The 19,839-nt window shown below is 39.0% G+C and overlaps 1 protein-coding gene across 2 annotated transcripts in view; it reads right to left on the bottom strand.

Moving 5' to 3' along the window:
• Positions 1-19,839, bottom strand: part of DNAH9 (dynein axonemal heavy chain 9) — a 336,893-nt gene that overhangs the window by 255,721 nt on the left and 61,333 nt on the right. For both annotated transcript variants that reach the window (XM_045824289.1, XM_045824290.1), the window contains exons 18-20: positions 10,010-10,232; positions 9,239-9,405; positions 1,286-2,156 (exon numbers count right to left, since the gene is read on the bottom strand). In XM_045824289.1, the coding sequence (XP_045680245.1) occupies positions 1,286-2,156; positions 9,239-9,405; positions 10,010-10,232 (1,261 nt within the window). The remainder of the gene's footprint in view (positions 1-1,285; positions 2,157-9,238; positions 9,406-10,009; positions 10,233-19,839) is intronic.

Genomic DNA, 19,839 nt, shown 5'->3' with positions numbered 1-19,839 from the left:
AACTATGGTTCCTCAATGAGATATTTTCCTCCAATTAAAGGTGAAAAAGTATCAAGGTTATAGAAGTATTGAAAATATCTACCGTATGTGTTTGAGTAAAAAGAGCTGATAAAAATTATAGTTATACTAAGAAGAATTATGTGAAAATACATATATACATGAACAAAAGTTGGGAAATATTCATAATGAATGTAAGTAGTTACTAGTTAGAATGTAAGGTTATGATTGATTTTGTTGTTTTGTTTCTGTTATTGCTTGGCTAATACAAAGGGAATTAATGTATATTTACATATTTTAACACAAGCCTGTGTGGAAAAGTTAATGATACTAACTCTTTATTATGTTTAATTGAAAGTTCTCAAATGTTTCCCATAAAGTTTCTACAAAAGTCTCCACCTGGCTCCTCACCTCCTTCTAATTAAACCTGCTCTTCCTCAGTCACTAGCATTGGAGATAAATAAAGTCTGGCTTGTTCAATTTGGTTTAATTACAACAGCTATAACAGAATTGTTTTCTGTTGTTTTCATTCCAAATGTACAACCTTTAATCTGCATTATTACATTACATATGCTTTTGTGAGATGAGTTGGGAAATATAATGTTTTAATGAAATGTGCTTTAACCTTTAAGCAAAGCCTGAACAACATGTTACATTTTGGAATCAAACTGATTTGTAAGTAAAGAACTTGCTGTGCTGAAGAGATACAGAAAAAGCCTGCAAAAAAATGTTTTTCAAATGAATTAGAGTCCACTGAGAGGGAGGCAAGTTAATGGCACAATAATTAGGACAAGAGTCAATCAACCACAGGGAAGGAAGTAATGAGAATACATATTTTAGAGAAACTCATTGTTCACTATTTAGCTGAAGACAGGTATTTAGCATCTGGCAGAGGCCAAAGGTTTACAGAAAGGCTCACTGCTGAGAAGGGACTTGAATTTTCCTGAAAAGAATACTCCCTTCTAGGCTAAACCTGCATTGTAATTTATCTGCAAAGCAACCCATGAGAAGCTCATCCCCAAAGGCAGTAGTAATATCTTTCATATCCTTTCTTGTATTTACTTTTTAAAAGCAGTTTCTCCTCCCCCCTCCAACCATCTACAAACAAAGTGATTGGTGTGCATTTCACATTCTCTCTTTTTCCCTGCCTGACTTTTGGTGGCTTGTAAGGTCCTGTTTGTTGGAGGTGCCTTACGTGAAGCCAAGGCAGGCGGGCAGAGCAGTAACTGGGTGCTCTCCCCTTGACTCAGGTAAGGAAACAGAGAAGCAGGATTTCCTTAGCAGGTACCTGGGGCAGCTGGGCCCGGATATCTTCAGAGCCAATGAATATACTTTCCAGATGAGACCATGTCTGCTGCACATCAAACCACATAGAGATAACAGCATCTGCTGTGGACAGCTTCTTCTGCCAGCGTGACACTTCCTCCAGGAAAAAAGCAACGTGCTTGGACATCATCAGGTTCTGCAGCTGGACTTGGTTATCTTCTAAAACCTCAATGAGGTCCTCATCCAAACGCAGCAGAGGGATGTGGGTCCGAGGGTGGGGCTCATACTGGAATTCCATGCTGGTCCAGGTGGTCTGCAGCTCCTTTAAGATCTTCTCCATACCCATCTCCTTCACAGCTTTGTCCACAATGCCCCGGACCTCATCCTCAAAGCAGTGCAACTGGAGCTGCAGCAGGTGTGCCAGGGTGGTGCCCTCATCCATGACAAAGCTCACGCCTGTGGCCTGCACCAGCTGTCTCCAGTGCCGCTCCCGGATAGCTGGATTCTGTAGCTCAGCCACTGCCCTCAGTGAGGTCAGGGTGTTCAACACGGTGCTTTCCAGGCCTGTGAATGCCTCCCAGGTCTGGACCTCCTTGTCAAGGTTCCGGAGGTACCTAGCAAATCTTTTGCACTCCAAGTCCATGGCCTCTACATTGATATTCCTCCATGGAGTGGCCTCCCAGGCATGGATAGTGGAGGTCACCATGCCAATTGTGTCCCACAGCTCCTTCAGCTGGCAGACCTCCCTCTTGCACTGCCTCAGCTGCTTGTAGTCAGGAACGTTGACCTCAAACAAGCTGGCGGTGTTAGCAATGGAGGCCATGGTGGATTCCATTTGCTGGATCTCACTGTGCCTGGCATCCAGCATTCGATGAGGGTCAGTGCTATTAAACCTACAAAACACAGTGTGTTCACTTTTAAGTATAGCAGACAGGCACCCGTTTCCTAGAATCACCAAAGTAACACCAGCTCAGATCTTTCAGTGCTTAGTATGTCAGCAAAGAGCAGTGACTCCCACCAAAACCCCCCGCTGGTTCTGATGTACCAGGTTGGTGTCCTTGTCTGACAGCCTGCAGCCCTTTCAGGCAGCAGCACCTCCAAGTCTGGGAACCACTTGAAGACTGAACACAGAGCCCTTTCCAAGGCCCCAGACAGTCACTCTGCACCTCAGGCAGGCTTTCACCTTCTGCAGTCCCCTTGCCGAGCTGCCTGTGATCTGCCCCTTCACCCTTCTCTGGCTGCTCCCTCCTGCATCCAGGGGCAGCCTCCAGTTCCACGTGTAACTCCCATAAGCACTATGTCTAGCTTTACACTTTTAGTTCATGTTTCCTCATCCTCTTCTCTCTGATGCTTGTGGAACATACCCACCACTCCCAATCCTCAGCGGGGTGAACCTGCTGCTACCCCTCCAGACCAGCATCTCCTGTGTAGCCCCCACTCCAACATAAGAAATCCACATGCAAAGGAACCCACATGGGCAAATAGCATCTCTTTAGTCAGTAGAACCTGGAACCCATGTGCTCAAGGAGCCTCTCATTTTTCTCTCCTAACCTCCCTTAAACCCTCTCTTTCTGCCACTGATCTCAGGCTTTCTTGTTTCTGTGTGCTTGGAGGGCTAGATATCGAGGCTACTATGACTTAGGGTGGACGCTATATCCCTCTAAAATCAGAACAGGACATCATAGATTATGTCATCAAGGTGACAGATGAGAGGAAATGAGTAACTAGAAGATGGTCATTTCCACTGATGTAATATATGGTAGTGCACACATGTGGGAGTGCACGTGTGTGTGCATGCACACATGCGTTAACTGGTGGGGTATGGAGAGGAGGTAAAAGGGAAGAGAATCACATATAAACTCTTTTTTCTTGAACTGCATCCTCTCTCAGTTGTCTTTGGAAATATTTGACTGGATGGAAAGTAATCCTAATTACAGCTATTTACCTGAACAGCTCACCACTTAGCCTAATTATCAGGCAACAAAACAACAGTTAAGCATACCATTAAATTAGTGTCAGATTAGCTTTGTTGTTTGCTATGTTTGATTTCCACTTGTTCAATCTAAATAGTTTTTGGCCTATGTGCTATGATCATGGGTTTGCATCTTACAAGAATGAGATTGAACATCATCAAATGCCTTCTCTATTCTCCATGCCTCTCTTGTCCAAATGGCTAATTTTTGTTTCAGAACAAAACGTGAGGCTGGAGTTCCCAGAGCTGTAGAGGGCCCTCTGTCTTTGTGGGCAAGGGGCTTTCTCTCCTGTAAGAGCATGGGAAAAAAGATCTAGAAGGAAAGAAATGTAACATCCTTATAAAACTGCATAATTGCCCTTCTGCTTATTCTTCATTTGCAAAGATTAATTGCTGGCATGTGTATGTTCTACTTTTTATCTTGACTACGGTGAACCTGAAATTTTATCTATCCTGTGGCATAATTTTTGTTTATAGTTTAATTTGTGGACAGTCATTTCCTATAGCTGAGCACCCATAAAATTTCATTTGGCTTAAGGAGTGAAAGAAACCTCTAGACATGAGGGCAGGTAACCTCTTCCCATTTCAAAACTCTAGTGCAAATTGTCAGGATACTCACAGACCTGATTAATGTACCTAATAAACTTGAAGCAGCTCTCCAAACCCTGAGGGAGCAATAGAGTATAAGAACAAGAATATAATAGAAGAGAAAAGGGTGTAGTAAGTCTTTGAAATTAAAATAATAATGCAAAAGTATTTTAATCCAAAAGAGAAATGCCTGGAAAGTCTGGATGAATAAAACTATTGTTAAGAGAAATGGAAATACAGTGCTCATGTGTGTGATGTGATCTTAGAAAAATGATTGATGCAGGTCTCACCTAGACATGAGGGAGAGAGAGAGAGTGGAATAAGTGACTTAATTCTTGGGAAGCTAGCAGCTGGTAAATGTTACTCTCCGTGACATTACCTGCCTCCACAGTGAATGATGACACACCTCTGTTTGATACCCCAAAAGTGCCATAAAACAATATGTCTGATCTGCATTTTCGATCTTTCAGTGTTTCTCATTCAGTGGCCCCCAATCCCAATGAGCGGTGAAACAATACCTTCTACCTATTTGCCAGAATGGAAGATGGGGAATTATGCTTAACTCTCTTCCCTATTCCTCTCCCATACTCAGTCAATTCTGCTAATGGTCCTTCCCAAATCTCTCTCAAATCCATTCTCCCATGGAACACATGGCCTTGAGTCCATTTCCTTCCATTCTGTCTTCCATGGCCATAAGCACATGGTATTTAGACTCTTCATGGACCAAACCTGGGCACGTGGACCAGCTCCCCTTCCCATTCTCATCTCCCATCTCTTGCATTCCAGCATGCACATATGCAGGTCTCCAGCTATTTCTAGTATTTTTATTTTTCTGTGCCTCTGTACATTCTGCTTCCCTTACCCAGAATATCCTCACTTCCCATACCTCTTTCCTCAAAATGGCTAATTTTCATTTGCCTGTTGGGTCAAGCAACATCTTCAGCAGGAGGTGTGGATTGCCTCTTTTGTGCAAGTTAAAGTTGGCACCCAATGAACATGTCTAATTACTCATTTTCTAAATTGTCCCTGAGGCTATAAATCGTTGAGGTCAGGAAATATGTATTATTTTAAAATCCTAGCACTTGCATAAGTTTTGGCTAATTCCACTATTAGGACCAGAGCCTCTTCAGCTCCACAGAAGCCTGAATCAGGTGACCAAGTCAGATTCACTAGAAGAACAGGGTCAAGATGAACTAATGGCTGTCTCAGGAGGTAGTATGTCCCTGGGAGATTTAGCGAGTAATACAGCTCTTCCCTCCTGCTATCAAAGAGACAACAGTCATTGTGCAGGCAAGACAGAGCCCCTTTTCCTCGTGCCTGCTGCACAGGGTGGTTTGGAAAGCCTCACTTTCTCTAGTTATCATGCAGGACAACACCCAATGGGAGAATGTCTCCAAGAATGCTCTCCCAACTGTTCATGGGATCTGGTTGCCAGGCAGCTGAGAACACTAATGGTCTCCACTGAGCTGGATCTCACAGGGATTAAGTGCTTGGGCTTAGAACCCCCTGGATTACCTTGGCGTTGACGTGGGAAGAAGACTGTATGTCATAGCATCATTTCTGAAGGTCAGAAAGACCTTGCTCAAGGTCAGGAAGGCTGAGGTAGAGAATGCAGCTAGAAGAACAAATGAAGCATTCCTTTCCCTAAAAGGAAAAGTTAGTCTCCAATTCTAAAATTTGTGGAAAGTTCTTGAATCTGAGCATGATGATTTAGCCAACTGCTTGGAAGTGAGAGAGCTCAGCTAAGAAGATGCTGATACAGCTTAGAATTAAGAACTAAAGGAGAAGGGAAAACTTGACTTGGACATGAAGAACCTCAACCTAAGCAACCTGACTTCACCCAGCAACTATCAGACTGCAAGAGCCTAATGAGACACTCACTTCCTTTTGCTCCTCAAAGACAAGATTGGTGCTAGGTCAACCTCTGTCTAATCAAAAACAGAAACTGGCATGCACAGAGGAATGTACTAGGGCCTGCATTTCAGAAATTTGTTAAGGCTTTAAAAGTGAAGGAGCCAGAATTAGACTCATTTGCCACACAGAGTGCCTAAAACTTTTAAACACATACTCTCACAAACACCAAACTAAGAAACAAAACAAAACATGAGCTGACATCCACGAAGATTCCCTCCAGCAGCATCTCCAATTCTGCTCTAGTTCTGACCGTTTTCTTGACAAGAGGAGAAATACATCAAAATTGCAGCAACGTTTGGTTTTCCACACTGCTGTGAGCAGTTCTTTTCAAAGTATTCTTCTGCAAAGATTCATCTGCATGTCAAACTAACAGATGTGAATTTGTAAAACCCAGCAAAGAGTAGCGATGTCCTCATAGCCAGCAGATACAAGTGCTAAGAAAGAAAACACAATGCAGCTATCAAATGAACAACACCAGCTGATCGATACACTCACACGATGTAACTATGAATGAGGGAGGGACGCCAGATTTCCAACAGACACACAAAAACACACCAGTAAATGTGTTGCTGTTTCCTTTCAAGTGGTCTCAGAAGCCTGTTCGGAAAGATATTTCACTAAATATCTTTGGAATTCCTTTCTTGAAATTTTCTTAAGAGACAGCTGATGCAAAAATATTACTGTCGTTATTTTTATGGCTGCTTCAGTCGGTGTGATTGTTGTTAACGCAAAGCAGGACTACCCAGCTTGATAACCCAGCTCCTGCATCAGCTTCAGCTCTGCACGATCAGTGCTGAATTTCAAAAGTTCTGTTGCTTGCCAAAGGAGAGTCAAAGGAACATGCCTCAAACTCTGAAAGAAAAGTCCCTGATGGAGTTTCACAGATGTTTTGAGCAATTGCTCCTTCTCTGGAACAAGGGTATGGGTCCTAAGGTGATTACTCTAAAGGCTACAGACTCACTTGGAGGCACATGCCCTGGCACAGTCGCCTAAGGAGAAACCGGTTACTCCGCTCCGGGCAGCAGTCTACAATTTGGCTGCATAAGGGAATCACTTGGGGAGCTTCACAAAATACTGATACTCAGGCATCACCTGCAGAGAATCTGATTTATTTAGTTGGTTTATAGAAAGGCTGGATGTTGGAAGTTTTTTCTTTTAAATTCTCACCTGAGGATATGTCTATTGATTTGAGAGAGAGAGAGAAGCATCGATGTGAGAAAGAAACATCGGTTGCCTCTTGTACATGCCCCCACTAGGGATCCAACCCACAACCCAGGTATATGCTCTGAGTGGGAGTCGAACCCGCAACCTTTTTGGTGTATGGGACGACGCTCCAACCAATTGAGCCCCCTGGCCAGAGTTGGACACTGGAAGTCTTCGGGGCTCTCCAGGTGATTCTAACGTGCCGCTGAAATGCCAGCATGATGCTTAGAGACAAAGGTTGTGTACCTTAAGCAAGGTTTACACGTGTGTCCCTCCCTGACTCTTAACGTACTCATCCTGTTCTCTATAGCTGCAAGTATAATGTTTGTGAGGTAGTAGCTGCCTAGTAAATGTTTGATGAAAAATGATAAGGATAGGTAGGCCCTTACTGCATGACAGGTGGGGTGATCAACAGTCCTGAAAGAGAGGGCCTTTTCCCAGACATGTGGCCTTCAGTGCTTGACCAAAGAGAGCCCCAGGAAAACCAGGAGGATCGGTCTCCCTAGTGTCAGGTGTCAAATACTTGCAAAGATTATTTCTTTAATCCTATCAGCAATCTCCTGAGGTGAATGTTATTGTTAACCCCATTTACCAGGTGAGGAAATTGAAACACAGAGATGTGACACTGTTTCCCTAACACACACAGTGAGTTGTTGAGCTGAGATTAGACACTAAGCAGCCTGAATCCAAGGTCTATGGACTTAATCATTGTGCTCTATTTCCTTCCAATGAAGTTGTGGGTTTTTCATTTCATTTGTTATGTTAACCTGTATCTCTCAATGTTATATTTCTGTGGGTAAGTAACTCTTGCAAATGAAAAAGTTCCTTTCTCCTTACGTAGGGCATTTTCAGGTTTGGAGACTTCCAAATTTGTCTGTCTATCCAAACCTATAGAGGAGAGCCAGAGAGAAGCTCAGCTAGGGAAACAGAAAATAAATCCTGGAGCTCAAATGAGGGGAGGGCACCCACTTCCTCAGCAGACACAGAACCATTGATAATCAGCATGTTCTGGTGGAGCCCCTGGTGCTGTGCGGTGGATGCAGAGTGACCCCAGGTAGACTGCTTCTCCAAGGGAGGGAGCCCGTGTGTGCATGGGAGTGGGGTTGCCCATCCTGCCATTGTTCTGTTTATGGAAAGAGCCGTCATCACAAGGAGGGAGGCGTCTGGGCCTGGCTACGTAGAGAGAGAACACCCTGAAGTAAATCTTTCACCTCGAATCCTTCTTTCAGGCCACCAAAATGCCCTCCAAAATTATTTAAAATTCTGTCAGCCATTTATTTAAACCAAAAGGAGTCTGTGAGCACTTTGAATATTAATAGTCTAGTAAAAACCTAGTAATTTTAGTTCCAACCACTATAAAAAGCAACATGGAGTTTCTTCAAAAGAGTCAAAGTAGATCTACCGTATGATCTAGCAGCTCCACTTCTGGGAATACAACCAGAGAAAAGAAACAAGGGACTCCACGCGATATATGCACTCCTGTGTTTGTTGCAGCATTGTTCACAACAGCCAAGACATGGAAACAACCCAAATGCCCAGCGATTAAGGAAAAAATAACAAGATGTGAAACATATACATAACAAGATATTATTCAGCCATGAGACAGAAGGATATCCTCCCATTTGCAACAACATGGGTGGACCTTTCGCATATTACACCAAGTGAGATAAGTCAGAGAAAGACAAGCACTGTGTGATATCACTTATAAGTCAATTCTTAAAAAGTTAAACCTGTAAAAAACAGAGAGTGCAATGGTGGTTACAGGCAACGGGAGTGGAGACAAGAGTGATGATATTTGAGGGAACACACTTGTAATGAGTAGTCAATAAGCCATAAAAGCTGATGCACAGTATAATAAATATAGACAATACTGCACTATGATTATGTAGTGTGATAAATATCACTACCTCGGCAGTCATATTACAATGTATAAATGTGTCAAAGTAACACACTGTGCACCTAAACTTACCCAATGTTACATGTCAAGTTCATTTTTTTTGTAAAAAACCCTCTAGTAATTTTACCACATTAAATCCCTTTCTAGACCTGGAGGAAGAAAAGATTCCAGACTTTTTCAAGGCAAAGTATCAGTTCAGCTTTTGGTCATCTCACACAGGCTGTGACAGGACTCTGCCCATGTCAGCACCGTGTTCTAACCTGTGGACCTAAGAGGCAGGGAAGACTGTTGACTGGTGCTCATACCCTGAATAACACACCAACTCCATGGAGAGAGCTCCAGTGACTCAAAGATTGCCAGGTGCACAGGAAAAAAGGTAGTGGCAGCAATTTGGTCCTTACCTGAAGGGCGCCTCCATGTGGAATTGCTCCCAGAACTGCTGCTGTTCCATCTCAAAGGCTGTGCACCTCTGGCGGAGAAGGGCCACTTCGTTCGCCTGCAGGGGGGCCACGTGCTGCCTCACAGTAATGGCCAACTTTTTTATGTTGCTCCATTTCTCAGGCAGCTCCTGCAAGGGAGACCTCAGTGTGGTCAGACCCACATTGTGCTCCCCTGCCCCCACTGTCCTGAGGCTGGACAGCACCCTCATGTCTTTGTCTCTGCTATTGTGCCATGGGACAATGTCCCGGGGTCATTGGGCCACTCTCACTCCCACTGCCTTGACTTACCTCCCTGGTGGCCTGCTCTTCTGACCATCTCCTGCTCCCCACTCAATACCATTCTCTTTGACCTAACCTCTCAGCTAGTGGTCCTCACCCTTTTCTGCTCTTTCAAGAGGGCTGGGATTTTTTCACGCCCCACATTTCCTTTTACAACATCTTAATGTTTCTCAGACCTGCTTGTTATCTCTGCATCAAAATATTGGCTCATCCCTAATTCTGACCCCCCCAAACACTTATCTATATTAATTCCCCTACATATCTCCAGCATTACAGTTTCATATTTATTGCATTTCAAGCATGTGCTCACCATTACACACACACCACACATACAGTTCCAGAACATGGCCCAGGGCATCACGACACCCTGTTTTTCACTTACTTAAACCCATCTCTGGAATCCCAAAACTTTCCCATTACTTCTTTTATTAAGAGAACAAACTTCACACTGACCTCCAGCTGCTTAAACACTGTTTCTGGCAATTCTTGTCTGTAGATCTTCAGCAATTCAATGCTCTGCTTTAAGGGCTCGAACATCTCGTCAGTGCTGCTCTGCCGTTCTTTAAGGGCCATAAGGTGTTCCATAATCTCAACCAGTCCTTTGAAGTCTCCTTTTTCAACTTTCTTGAGCAAGCCATTCTCACTGTTTTTTATAAACAGTTCAAGGTCTGCCAAACTACAGAAAACAGAACAGCAGGAGACATTTTCCTTCTACTTTTCAAAAGGAAGATTTATTTATTCCCCCAACAATTATAGCTTTATTGTGGACAACTTTCCTTGTGCCCGGCATCCTATACTGACTATATCATGACAATGAGAATACAGCCCTCTTCTGAAGTGTCAGTCACAAAAGACAAGGCTGCGACCTCCATGCTGGAGGAGACTCGGAGGCATGACACATTCATGGGACAATTGCTGAAATATGAATAGTTACTATTCCACTTCACTATTAAGTTCCTGGTTTGGATACTTGTACTACAGTTACATAAAATGTTATCATTTGGGGAAGCTGAATGAAGGTAAAAGAACACTGTATTATTTTTGCAACTTTTTTGTAACTCTGAAATTATTTCAAAGTGAAAAGTTAAAAATATAGAAAGTAAAAAATACTGTGCCTCTAAAATTATACACATTTGGGTTTAATTTTGACACAAGATGTGTAACTGATGGTCAAGTTATCCAGCATCTCTGAGCCTCAGTGTCCTCATCTATAAGATTGGAAAGGCCATTTCTATCTCACTGGTCATGTGAAAATTAAGTGAAATTTATTCCTTAATTCAAAACAGTTTAGTGAGCATTTATTATGAGTTTTAGCATGCTTCCAGGTTCAGAGGGTAGAACAATAATAAAATAAATGAGGGTTTTGCCTTGATAAAGCTTATATTCCAAGGTGAAAAGAGGAAACCTAGATAAAATGAACTGTATACTTTCACGTGCTGATGAGTGCTGTGAGGTAAGGAGATAGAGACTAATAATGGGACTGTTTTCCGTGTGAGGGTCAGTGAAGGCTTTTTCCCTAAGTGAGGGGATCTTTGAACAAAAATGTCAATGATGCGACGGAGTAAACCTCAGAAGGGATGGAAAGAGCTTTCCAGATAGAAGGAGTGGCATGAGGAAGGGCACCAGTCTGAGCATGAGAATTCTGAGGAGGAGAGTAATGTGACTTGGTTTATATTTTCTAAGAGTAGCTGGAGGAGCACAGGTTTTATGGGTGGAGGTGATAGTGATGATGGTGACAGTGGCCTTGGTGAGGATGATACAAGAACAGGGGGCATTCTCAGGGACTGTAATCACTGTCCAGATGACAGGAGATGCTGGTTTTGATCTAGACTCTGGACGTCAGGAGTGGTCAGAGTCAAGATAGTTTTGCATAGAGAGTCAAGGGGACCCACTAATGGATTGGGAAACAGGTGTGAGGGAATGAGAAAAATTAATAAACTCCTGGCAGTGGGGCAAATGCTGATGTCATTTAAAGATATAAAGAAGAATTGGGGAAGACTATTTTTTTGGAGGGAGAGGGATAAGTTTTACACATGGTAGGTTTGAGATGCCTCACAGACACTGGACACCTCAGGGAGATACCTATTAGGCAGTTGAATGTAATTCTAGAGTTTCTAAGAGGTACGGTGAAAATATAAATTTGGTAGTTATCAGCACACAGATGGATTTAAAATGTTGGGTTGGATATAACCTAGGATAGAATGTAGATAAAGAAGAAAGTTCAGGTGTGGGTTTTTTGGAAATTTTAGTATCTTGAGGTCTAGAAGAGGGGGTGAGTTCGATCAGGAAGGCATAGCCAGTGAGCTAGAAGGAAAACCAGAATGGTAAGGTATCTTGAGAGCCAGGGAAAGAATTTGTTTGGGAAGGAGGGAGTGGTCAGTTGCACCAAATCCTGCACAGAGGTACGAGTAGGATGATGCCTGATAGTTACCACAGGACTCAGCCACATGAAGGGTGTCAGTGGTCCCGACAAGAGCGGTGTCAGTGGAATGGCCTAGTAAAATGCCTGACTTCAGAGTAAGGTAGAGAATCATCAGCTTCTGCATCTAGTTGTTTGGTATACATGATGGTATGAAAAAAGCCTTCTGCTAAAGCATCTAAAACACTTAAGCAAATATTTCAAAATCATTTAATAATGCTTCACTAAGGTAGCATGAAAGTAAGGAATCCCGAGAGACTAAAGGTGTATTGAAAGCAAGAACCAAGCAACTCTCAAAGCTGGCTTTCATATAATAATATCTATAGAACTTTGGAGACCTTGAACTTCTATTTTGATTGCTTTATGGTACATGATGAATAGGTATGTTTAAGCCTTGTACCCACACAACATGAGGAGGCTAACAGGAAAGCTGCACATGAAGTTGTGTGCCATAAGGTGAACAAGAAATAAATGTGCTTGCACAAAAAGGGACAGTCTGGAAACTTGCCAGCCTTCATCTGGGCACTAGGTGGACTACCGCACAAGTTAAAGTACAATTGGTCTGGTGTTAGGAGAGTCCCTTGATGACTGGCAGAAACAAATACACATCCTTTCTGGAGAAATGCAAGTAGAATCCAATCCTCAGAGAAGTTCCACAGGTAAGATTCTGAGGGACATTATTTTTACAATCAAAAGTCACAAAATATACAAAGAAGGGAGTCACCATGAGTAGGAACCAGCAGAAAAAGCAAAATTAAACCTGTTAAGGTTTCAGATATGGGAATTCAGATGCAGAACATAAAATAACAATATTTAATATATTTAAAGGACGAAGAAAGAATTCTTGTTTAAGCACCTTGCTGCATTGTCCCTGACCCACATAGCAGGGGAAAGAGCCTTCTCTGCAGTTTCTTGGACATCAGTTCAGGACAGACTAAAACAAGTCACTTCACCCTTTAAGGGTGAAATATCAGCCCAGACAGAAATGTTTTCTTTAGGAATCACCCTCTAGAAGCCTAGGCAACCTCTTACAGTCTCAGTGGGTTACAGTACCTGCCCTGACCCAGCTTTAAGTTCAAGGATAAATTCAGCATTGTTTCAGAGTCAGAAATGGAGGCAATTTCAGAGGTTCTTCAAATATGCCCCAAATCTGTGATAGTGTAAGAACTTTAATATTGAATGATGAACTCTAAGAAACAACAAAATTTATTAAAGTAAATAACATAAAAATGATGGCCTGTGGTGGCATTATTTTGTAAAGAGAAGCATGGGAAAAGCTTTAAATATGTGTTTTACCACAGCAAGAATGATCATATTATGCTACAATAATGGGTGATTCCAGGATAAAGAAGCTAACAATTTTCTGTGGGCCTTTATGTTAACATTAATCAATGGCATGAAGAAACAAGCCATTTTTAAGCTGACAAATCAAATGTTGTCTTTAGAGTATCCTCTAATAAATGTATTATAAAACTCACAAAAATGGTTAAATAAAAGAGAAGCCTTAAAACTTGAGCAAAGAAAAAGAGGGTATAAAGATGAGCAAACAAAATTATGAAATAGTCAAATAGAAGATCCCAAAATGGAGAGTATAATTAAAATTTAAAGCTTGTTGAACAGATTAAACAGGAGACTTAGAGCTGAAAGAGAATCAACCACTATATGACAAAAGAGGAGAAATTATCCAAACTGCAGCGCAATGAGTAAAAACACTGAAAAACGGTGTAAAATACTGGAGGGATGACTTGAATTAAAAATATGTACATTGTTAAAAGACACGGAGGGCAGTGAAAAAAAAATTTTCAGGTAGGTATAAGAGCTTCAGGAGACAAAGAGAATGGGCAAGAAGCCATCTTGGAGGCAATCCTGGCTGAGAATTTTCTTTAATTGTTGAAAGACACCAAATGTAAAGCCCAACAAAATGCAGGCGGAATTAATATAAAGAAACTCTCAAACTTTGTATAATCTAACAGGTAAAAAATAGGTTATTATTTTTCCTTTAATTTGCATTCACTACTATTTCTTAACGTTTAGTTTTTGGTTTTTTAAGGTAGAGTTTATATCATATATACTTTAATAGAAGAAATACAATGTTATACAAAGTTTAAAAGGCAGTAGCATTCATAGCTGATGAGGATAAGCCCCAGTCAGAGCTCGCCATTGAGGACGAGTTGCTGCACGATGGAGGAAACTCCCCAGAAGCGTGCACTCGAATGCAAACCATACACACTTCTGAACCACCAGTGCTACTCTTCGTGTGAAGGTGTGTGCTGTAGCTTTATGTGTCACCGAAATCACTGAAACGTTTATAATTATGGTTAAACAATGAAAAATATTATTTGACCATAAAAATATATAAATTAGATGTTGATGTTAATACTGGAGGGATGACCTTGAATTAAAAATAAAAAGTTACAGAGAAAAAAAATACATATAAAGAAATTCTCACATAGGCACTTCAATGTGAAACTGAAGATTACTGAAAAGGAAAAAAATCTTAAAATTAGGTGCAGAGCAAAGACAGATTTCTATACAGAAAAAAAACAACATCAATGAAACCACCACTGAAAAACAAATGAAGAAACAGACAAAAAGCACTAAAATGATGGCTGGCTACTCAGTAGCAGTGGTGGGAGGCCGGACGCAGGGGAATGATGTTTCAATAGACACTCGATGAATACCTGTCATCCTAGAATTCTCTCTTCCACAAAACCCTTTATTCAGGAACATGAGCAAAACACATGCATTTTCAGACAAAGAAAGAATGAGAAAGCTCCACAGACAGACCCTCATTAAAGGAACATTTAATGACATACCTCAGGTAGCAGCTTTGTAATTTAAGAAGATGTAATGAGTAAAGATATAACTAAATATGTGGATAAATTTAAACAAACATTAAATATGGAAAAAGAAATTATAATTTGTGGACTTTAAATAAATAATAGTGGACAACTGAAATTACTGGAATTGATAGAATGCAATTTGATGGATGAACAATTGAAACCAAACTATTCTAAAGTCTTTGTATTGGTTGTGAGGAGAGTAACAAAAATGATACATTTATTCCTTTTAAGAATGCTGATTAAAATAGATATGGTATCCATTAGAACAATAGACCTAGCCAGTACAACACCCAAACTAGCAGAAGGGAAAAAAATGGAATAAGAAAAAGGAAAATAAAACATCAATAAAACACATTTAACCCAAAAGCAGACAAGAAATAATAAGGAAAAGAAGAAATAGAAAGCACACTATAAAATGGTAGAAATTAATCCAAATGTAACAGAATAGATGTTAATAAACAAAACTCTCCATTTATAAGATAAATAGTAAGATAGATAAAACATGCAATTCTGTGCCACGTATAAAAATCTCTCCTAACATAAAGGTACAGAGAGACTGAGAACCAAAGGATAAAATGAGTGATCCCAGGAAAATATCACAGAAAGGAAAATGGTTTAGTTATATTAGTATAAGAGAGAATGGGCTACCACAAGAAATATAGCTGGTGATAAAGAAAATCTTTAATATATCACTAAAAGTTTCAATTTTCCAGGAAGATATAGAAAGTCAAAGTCTGTATGCTCATGTAACATAATGTTAAAATACATTAAAAAGTGACAGAATTACAAGGAGAAATTCATAATCTACCATCAAAGTGGAAGATTTTTAACACAACTATCTCTGTAATTGATAAATTAAGCAGAAAAAAGGCAATGAGTGAGGGCACAGTAGATTTCAGTAAAATAATGAACAAGTTTGATCAAATAAGCATGCACAGAACTTCACACCCAACAGTAATAGAATACACGTTCTTTTCAAATAGGTACACAGAACACTTAAAAACTGACCATACCGTAGTGTATGAAGCAAGCTTCAAGAAATTTCAGAAGCTTATTATTACATATGTCATAGTCCCTGACTATATGCAATTATTAGAAATTAGTGACAGAGATGTACTAGAAGAACTCCAGGTTCAGAAAGTTAAAAATCTATAAATACATTGTAATGGATATTAAAAGTTTTAGAAGGACACTTGATGTGGGGTGGTGAACACACAGCACAATATATAGCTGATGTATTATAGAATTGTTCACCTGAAACTTGTATAATTTTATTAACCAATATCACCCCAATAAATTCAATAGAAAGAAAAATAAAGTATAATAAAATATTGCATAGTAAGACCTGTAACATACCAGTAAAATTGTACTGAGAATGGAATTTATAGCTTTAAGTGTTACATTAAAAAAAAAACAAAGAGAGTTCAAGAGGAATAAACAAAGAATCCATCTTAAGTCAGCTCAAGGAATAGAAAATAAATCCCCCAAATGGAAGGAAATAGTAAACATAGAAGAATAAATTATTGCAATGGAAATCAAATTATAATGAAGAGAATCAGTGGGTTCAGAATTTAGTTCTTTGTAAATCTGTAGCAAGTTAATCAAGGAAAGAAGCCAGAAAGCACAAATGAAGTTGAGTAGAAAGGAGAAGAGGGACATAACCATAGATTCTATATCAACTAAGTACATAAGAAAATATACATTTTATGCTAATAAATTGAAGATTTACATGGAATATATACATTTCTAGACAAATATGGCTTACTACATTCCTTGGTATCCCTTACCATCCCTATACCCATTAGAGATATTATGGGTAAAAATCTTGCCAGAAAGAAAATATCAAGCCAAGATGGCTCAGGAGAAAATTTAAATTAAACTTTCAAAGATCAGAGAACCTCAACCTTATACCAGCTCTTCCAGAGAATAAATAAGGATTCCTTGCTCATTCATTTTATTAAGCTAGCAAAACCATAGAACAAGATCAAAGCCAGTATAAAAAAGCAAAATTGAAGGGCAATCTCAATTTGCAAACATAGATGCATCAATGTTAAACAAAATATTTGCAAACAAAATAAACCAGTGAATATATTGGAGAAAGGTAATACTTTGGGTTGGGCTTATCTCAGTAGTGCTAAATTGGTTTAAGATTAGAAAGCAAGTAATATATTCACTACGTTAACATTTTGAGGGAAAAATATAATTATCTTACTGAAATTAGAAAAAGTACTTGATAAAATGTTATATCTATTTGTGTAAATCCTTTTAACAAATTAATAACAGAAGGGAACGTCTTTGATCAGATAAGGAAATCCACAAAAACTCACAACAAATGTTCTGCTCAGTGGTGAAGTGTTGGAAGTATCCCGTCTAAGATCAGGGATAAGGCAAGGGCTCCTGTTGTCACCACTTTATGCAACATTGGCTGGAAGTCCTAGCCAGTGTGTTAAGATAAGTAATAGAGATAAAATACATTGTTAAAAAAACTGAAAAGGAAGATATAAAATTGTCATAAATTTATAGATGATGACTAAGTATGTAGCATACCCAAATGGGTGCATAAATTATTAGGATTTATAAGTTAATTTAGCAAAGTTGTTTGACACAAAATCAATATACAAAAATCAATTCCAGTTCCAGAGGAAATATTATTTTAAAGTATTTTTTATACTAGGAACCAAAATAAGTGCCAAGGAATAAATCTTGGCAAACACGCTAAAATATTTTAAAAGTAATGAGTGCTAAGTTTCACTGAGGAACGTTTAAGAAGACAGAGAACATGCTCGTGAACACAAATACTCAATACAATAAATATGACAGTTCTCCTCAAATGGATCTATAGTCAGCGTAAGTGTAACAAAATCCTCACAGATTTTTTCTTTTACAACTACTTTTAAAATTTGTATAAAATAGTAAAGGACACAAATTGTTGAGACAGTCTTAATAAAAATGAACAAATGGAGACTTGTGTGGCCAGATATAAAAATTTATTACAGAGCTATAGGACATGTCATATTAATGCAGCGACAGACAAGGGGCTACTTAACATGAAAGATAAAATTACAAACCTTTTAGGAGAAAATAAAGACGAGTATCTTTATCATCTCAGGACAAAAAAGAGTTTATTTCACAAGACAAAAGAGGACAACATAAAAGAAAAGATGGACACATTTGGCTATGTTAAAATTAAGAACTGTTTGTCAAAATATACCATAAATACAGTGGAAAGACAACCACAAAATGGGAGACTATATTTGCAAACTATACAATGAACAAAGAATTAGATATGATATATGTAAATAACTTCTAAATGCCAAAGAGAAAAAAAATTAAAGTCCTATAAAGGCCACATATGACAACCCACAGCCAACATCATGCAGAATGGCAAAACTAAGTGTTTCCCTTAAAATCAGGAACAAGACAGGAATGTCCATTTTTATCACTCTTATTCAACATAGTATTAGAAGTACTAGCCACACTGATAAGAGAAGAAGAAATAAAAGGCATCCAAATTGTAAAGGAGGATGTAAAATGGTTATTATGCACAGATGACATGATATTGTATATAAAAAACTCCCAAGTCTCCACCAAAAAACTAGTGGATCTAGCAAATTAATTTGGCAAAGCAGCAGGATACAAAATCAATACTCAGAAATGTATGGCATTTTTATATACCGATAAAGAACTATCAGAAGACAAATAAAGGAAATATCCCATTTACTATTGTGACAACAACAACAACAAAATGAGGTACCTAAGAATAAATTTAATCAAGAAGTTAATAGACCTATACTCAGAAAATTATAAAATACTGAGGAAAGAAATTGAGAAAGATATAAATAAGTGGAAGCATATACTGTGTTCATGGATAGGAAAAATTAACATTATTAAAATGTCCATACTACCCAAAGCAATCTATAGATTCAATATAATTCCTATTAAAATATCAATGGCATATCTCACAAATCTAGAAAAATATTCTAAAAACTTATATGTAATCAAAAAAGATGCTGAATAGCAATCTTGAGAAAGAAGAACCAAGTTGGAAGTATCATACTGCCTGATACCAAACTATACTACAAGAGCATAGTAATCAAAACAGTATGGTAACTGGCATAAAAACAGATATATAGATCAATGGAACAGAATAGAGAGTCCAGAAATAAATCCATGACTTTACAGTTAATTAATATTTGACAAAGGAGGCAAGAACATCCAATGGCATAAAGATAGTCTACTCAACAAATAGTGTTGAGAAAATTGCACGGATATATGCAAAAAAATGAAACAACTACCAACTTATACCTTACATGGGAATAAACTCAAAACAGGTTAAAGACTTAAATGTAAGTTATAAAACCATTAAAATCCTAGAGTAAAACATAACCAGTAAAATTTCAGATATCTCTCATAGCAATATTTTTGCAAATATGTATCTTAGGAAAGGAAAAAATAAACAAATGGGACTACATCAAAGTTAAAAAAAAAACTTTTGCACAGCAAAGGAAACCATTAACTAAATGAAAAGGGAACCCAGTGAATGGGAGAATATATTTGCCAATGATACATCTGATAAGGGGTTAATTTCTAAAGTATGTAAAGAATTTATATTACTAAACACCAAGAAGACAAACAACCCAATTAAAAAAAATGGGCACAGGACCTGAATAGACCCTTCTCCAAAGAGAATATACAGATGGCCAATAGACATGAAAGGACACTCAATGTCACTAATCATCAGAGAAATGCAAATTAAAACCACAATGAGATATTATCTCACATCTGTCAGAATAGCCATTGTTAATAAATCAACCAATAAGAAATGCTGTGGAGGATGCGGAGAAAAGGAAAACCTGTGCACAGTTGTCAGGAATGCAGACTGGTGCAACCACTGTGGAAAACAGTATGACATTTCCTCAAAAAATTACAAATGGAACACCTTTTGACCCAGTGATCCCATTTCTGGGAATATATTCAAAGAAACCTGAAACACTGATTTGAATGAATATATGCTACCCCTA

This window comes from Phyllostomus hastatus, unplaced genomic scaffold, assembly GCF_019186645.2.
Source record: "Phyllostomus hastatus isolate PE091 unplaced genomic scaffold, TTU_PhHast_1.1 phas_scaffold_55, whole genome shotgun sequence".
NCBI classification, from domain to species: domain Eukaryota; kingdom Metazoa; phylum Chordata; class Mammalia; order Chiroptera; family Phyllostomidae; genus Phyllostomus; species Phyllostomus hastatus.
This window is presented reverse-complemented; position numbering and strand designations above follow the sequence as displayed.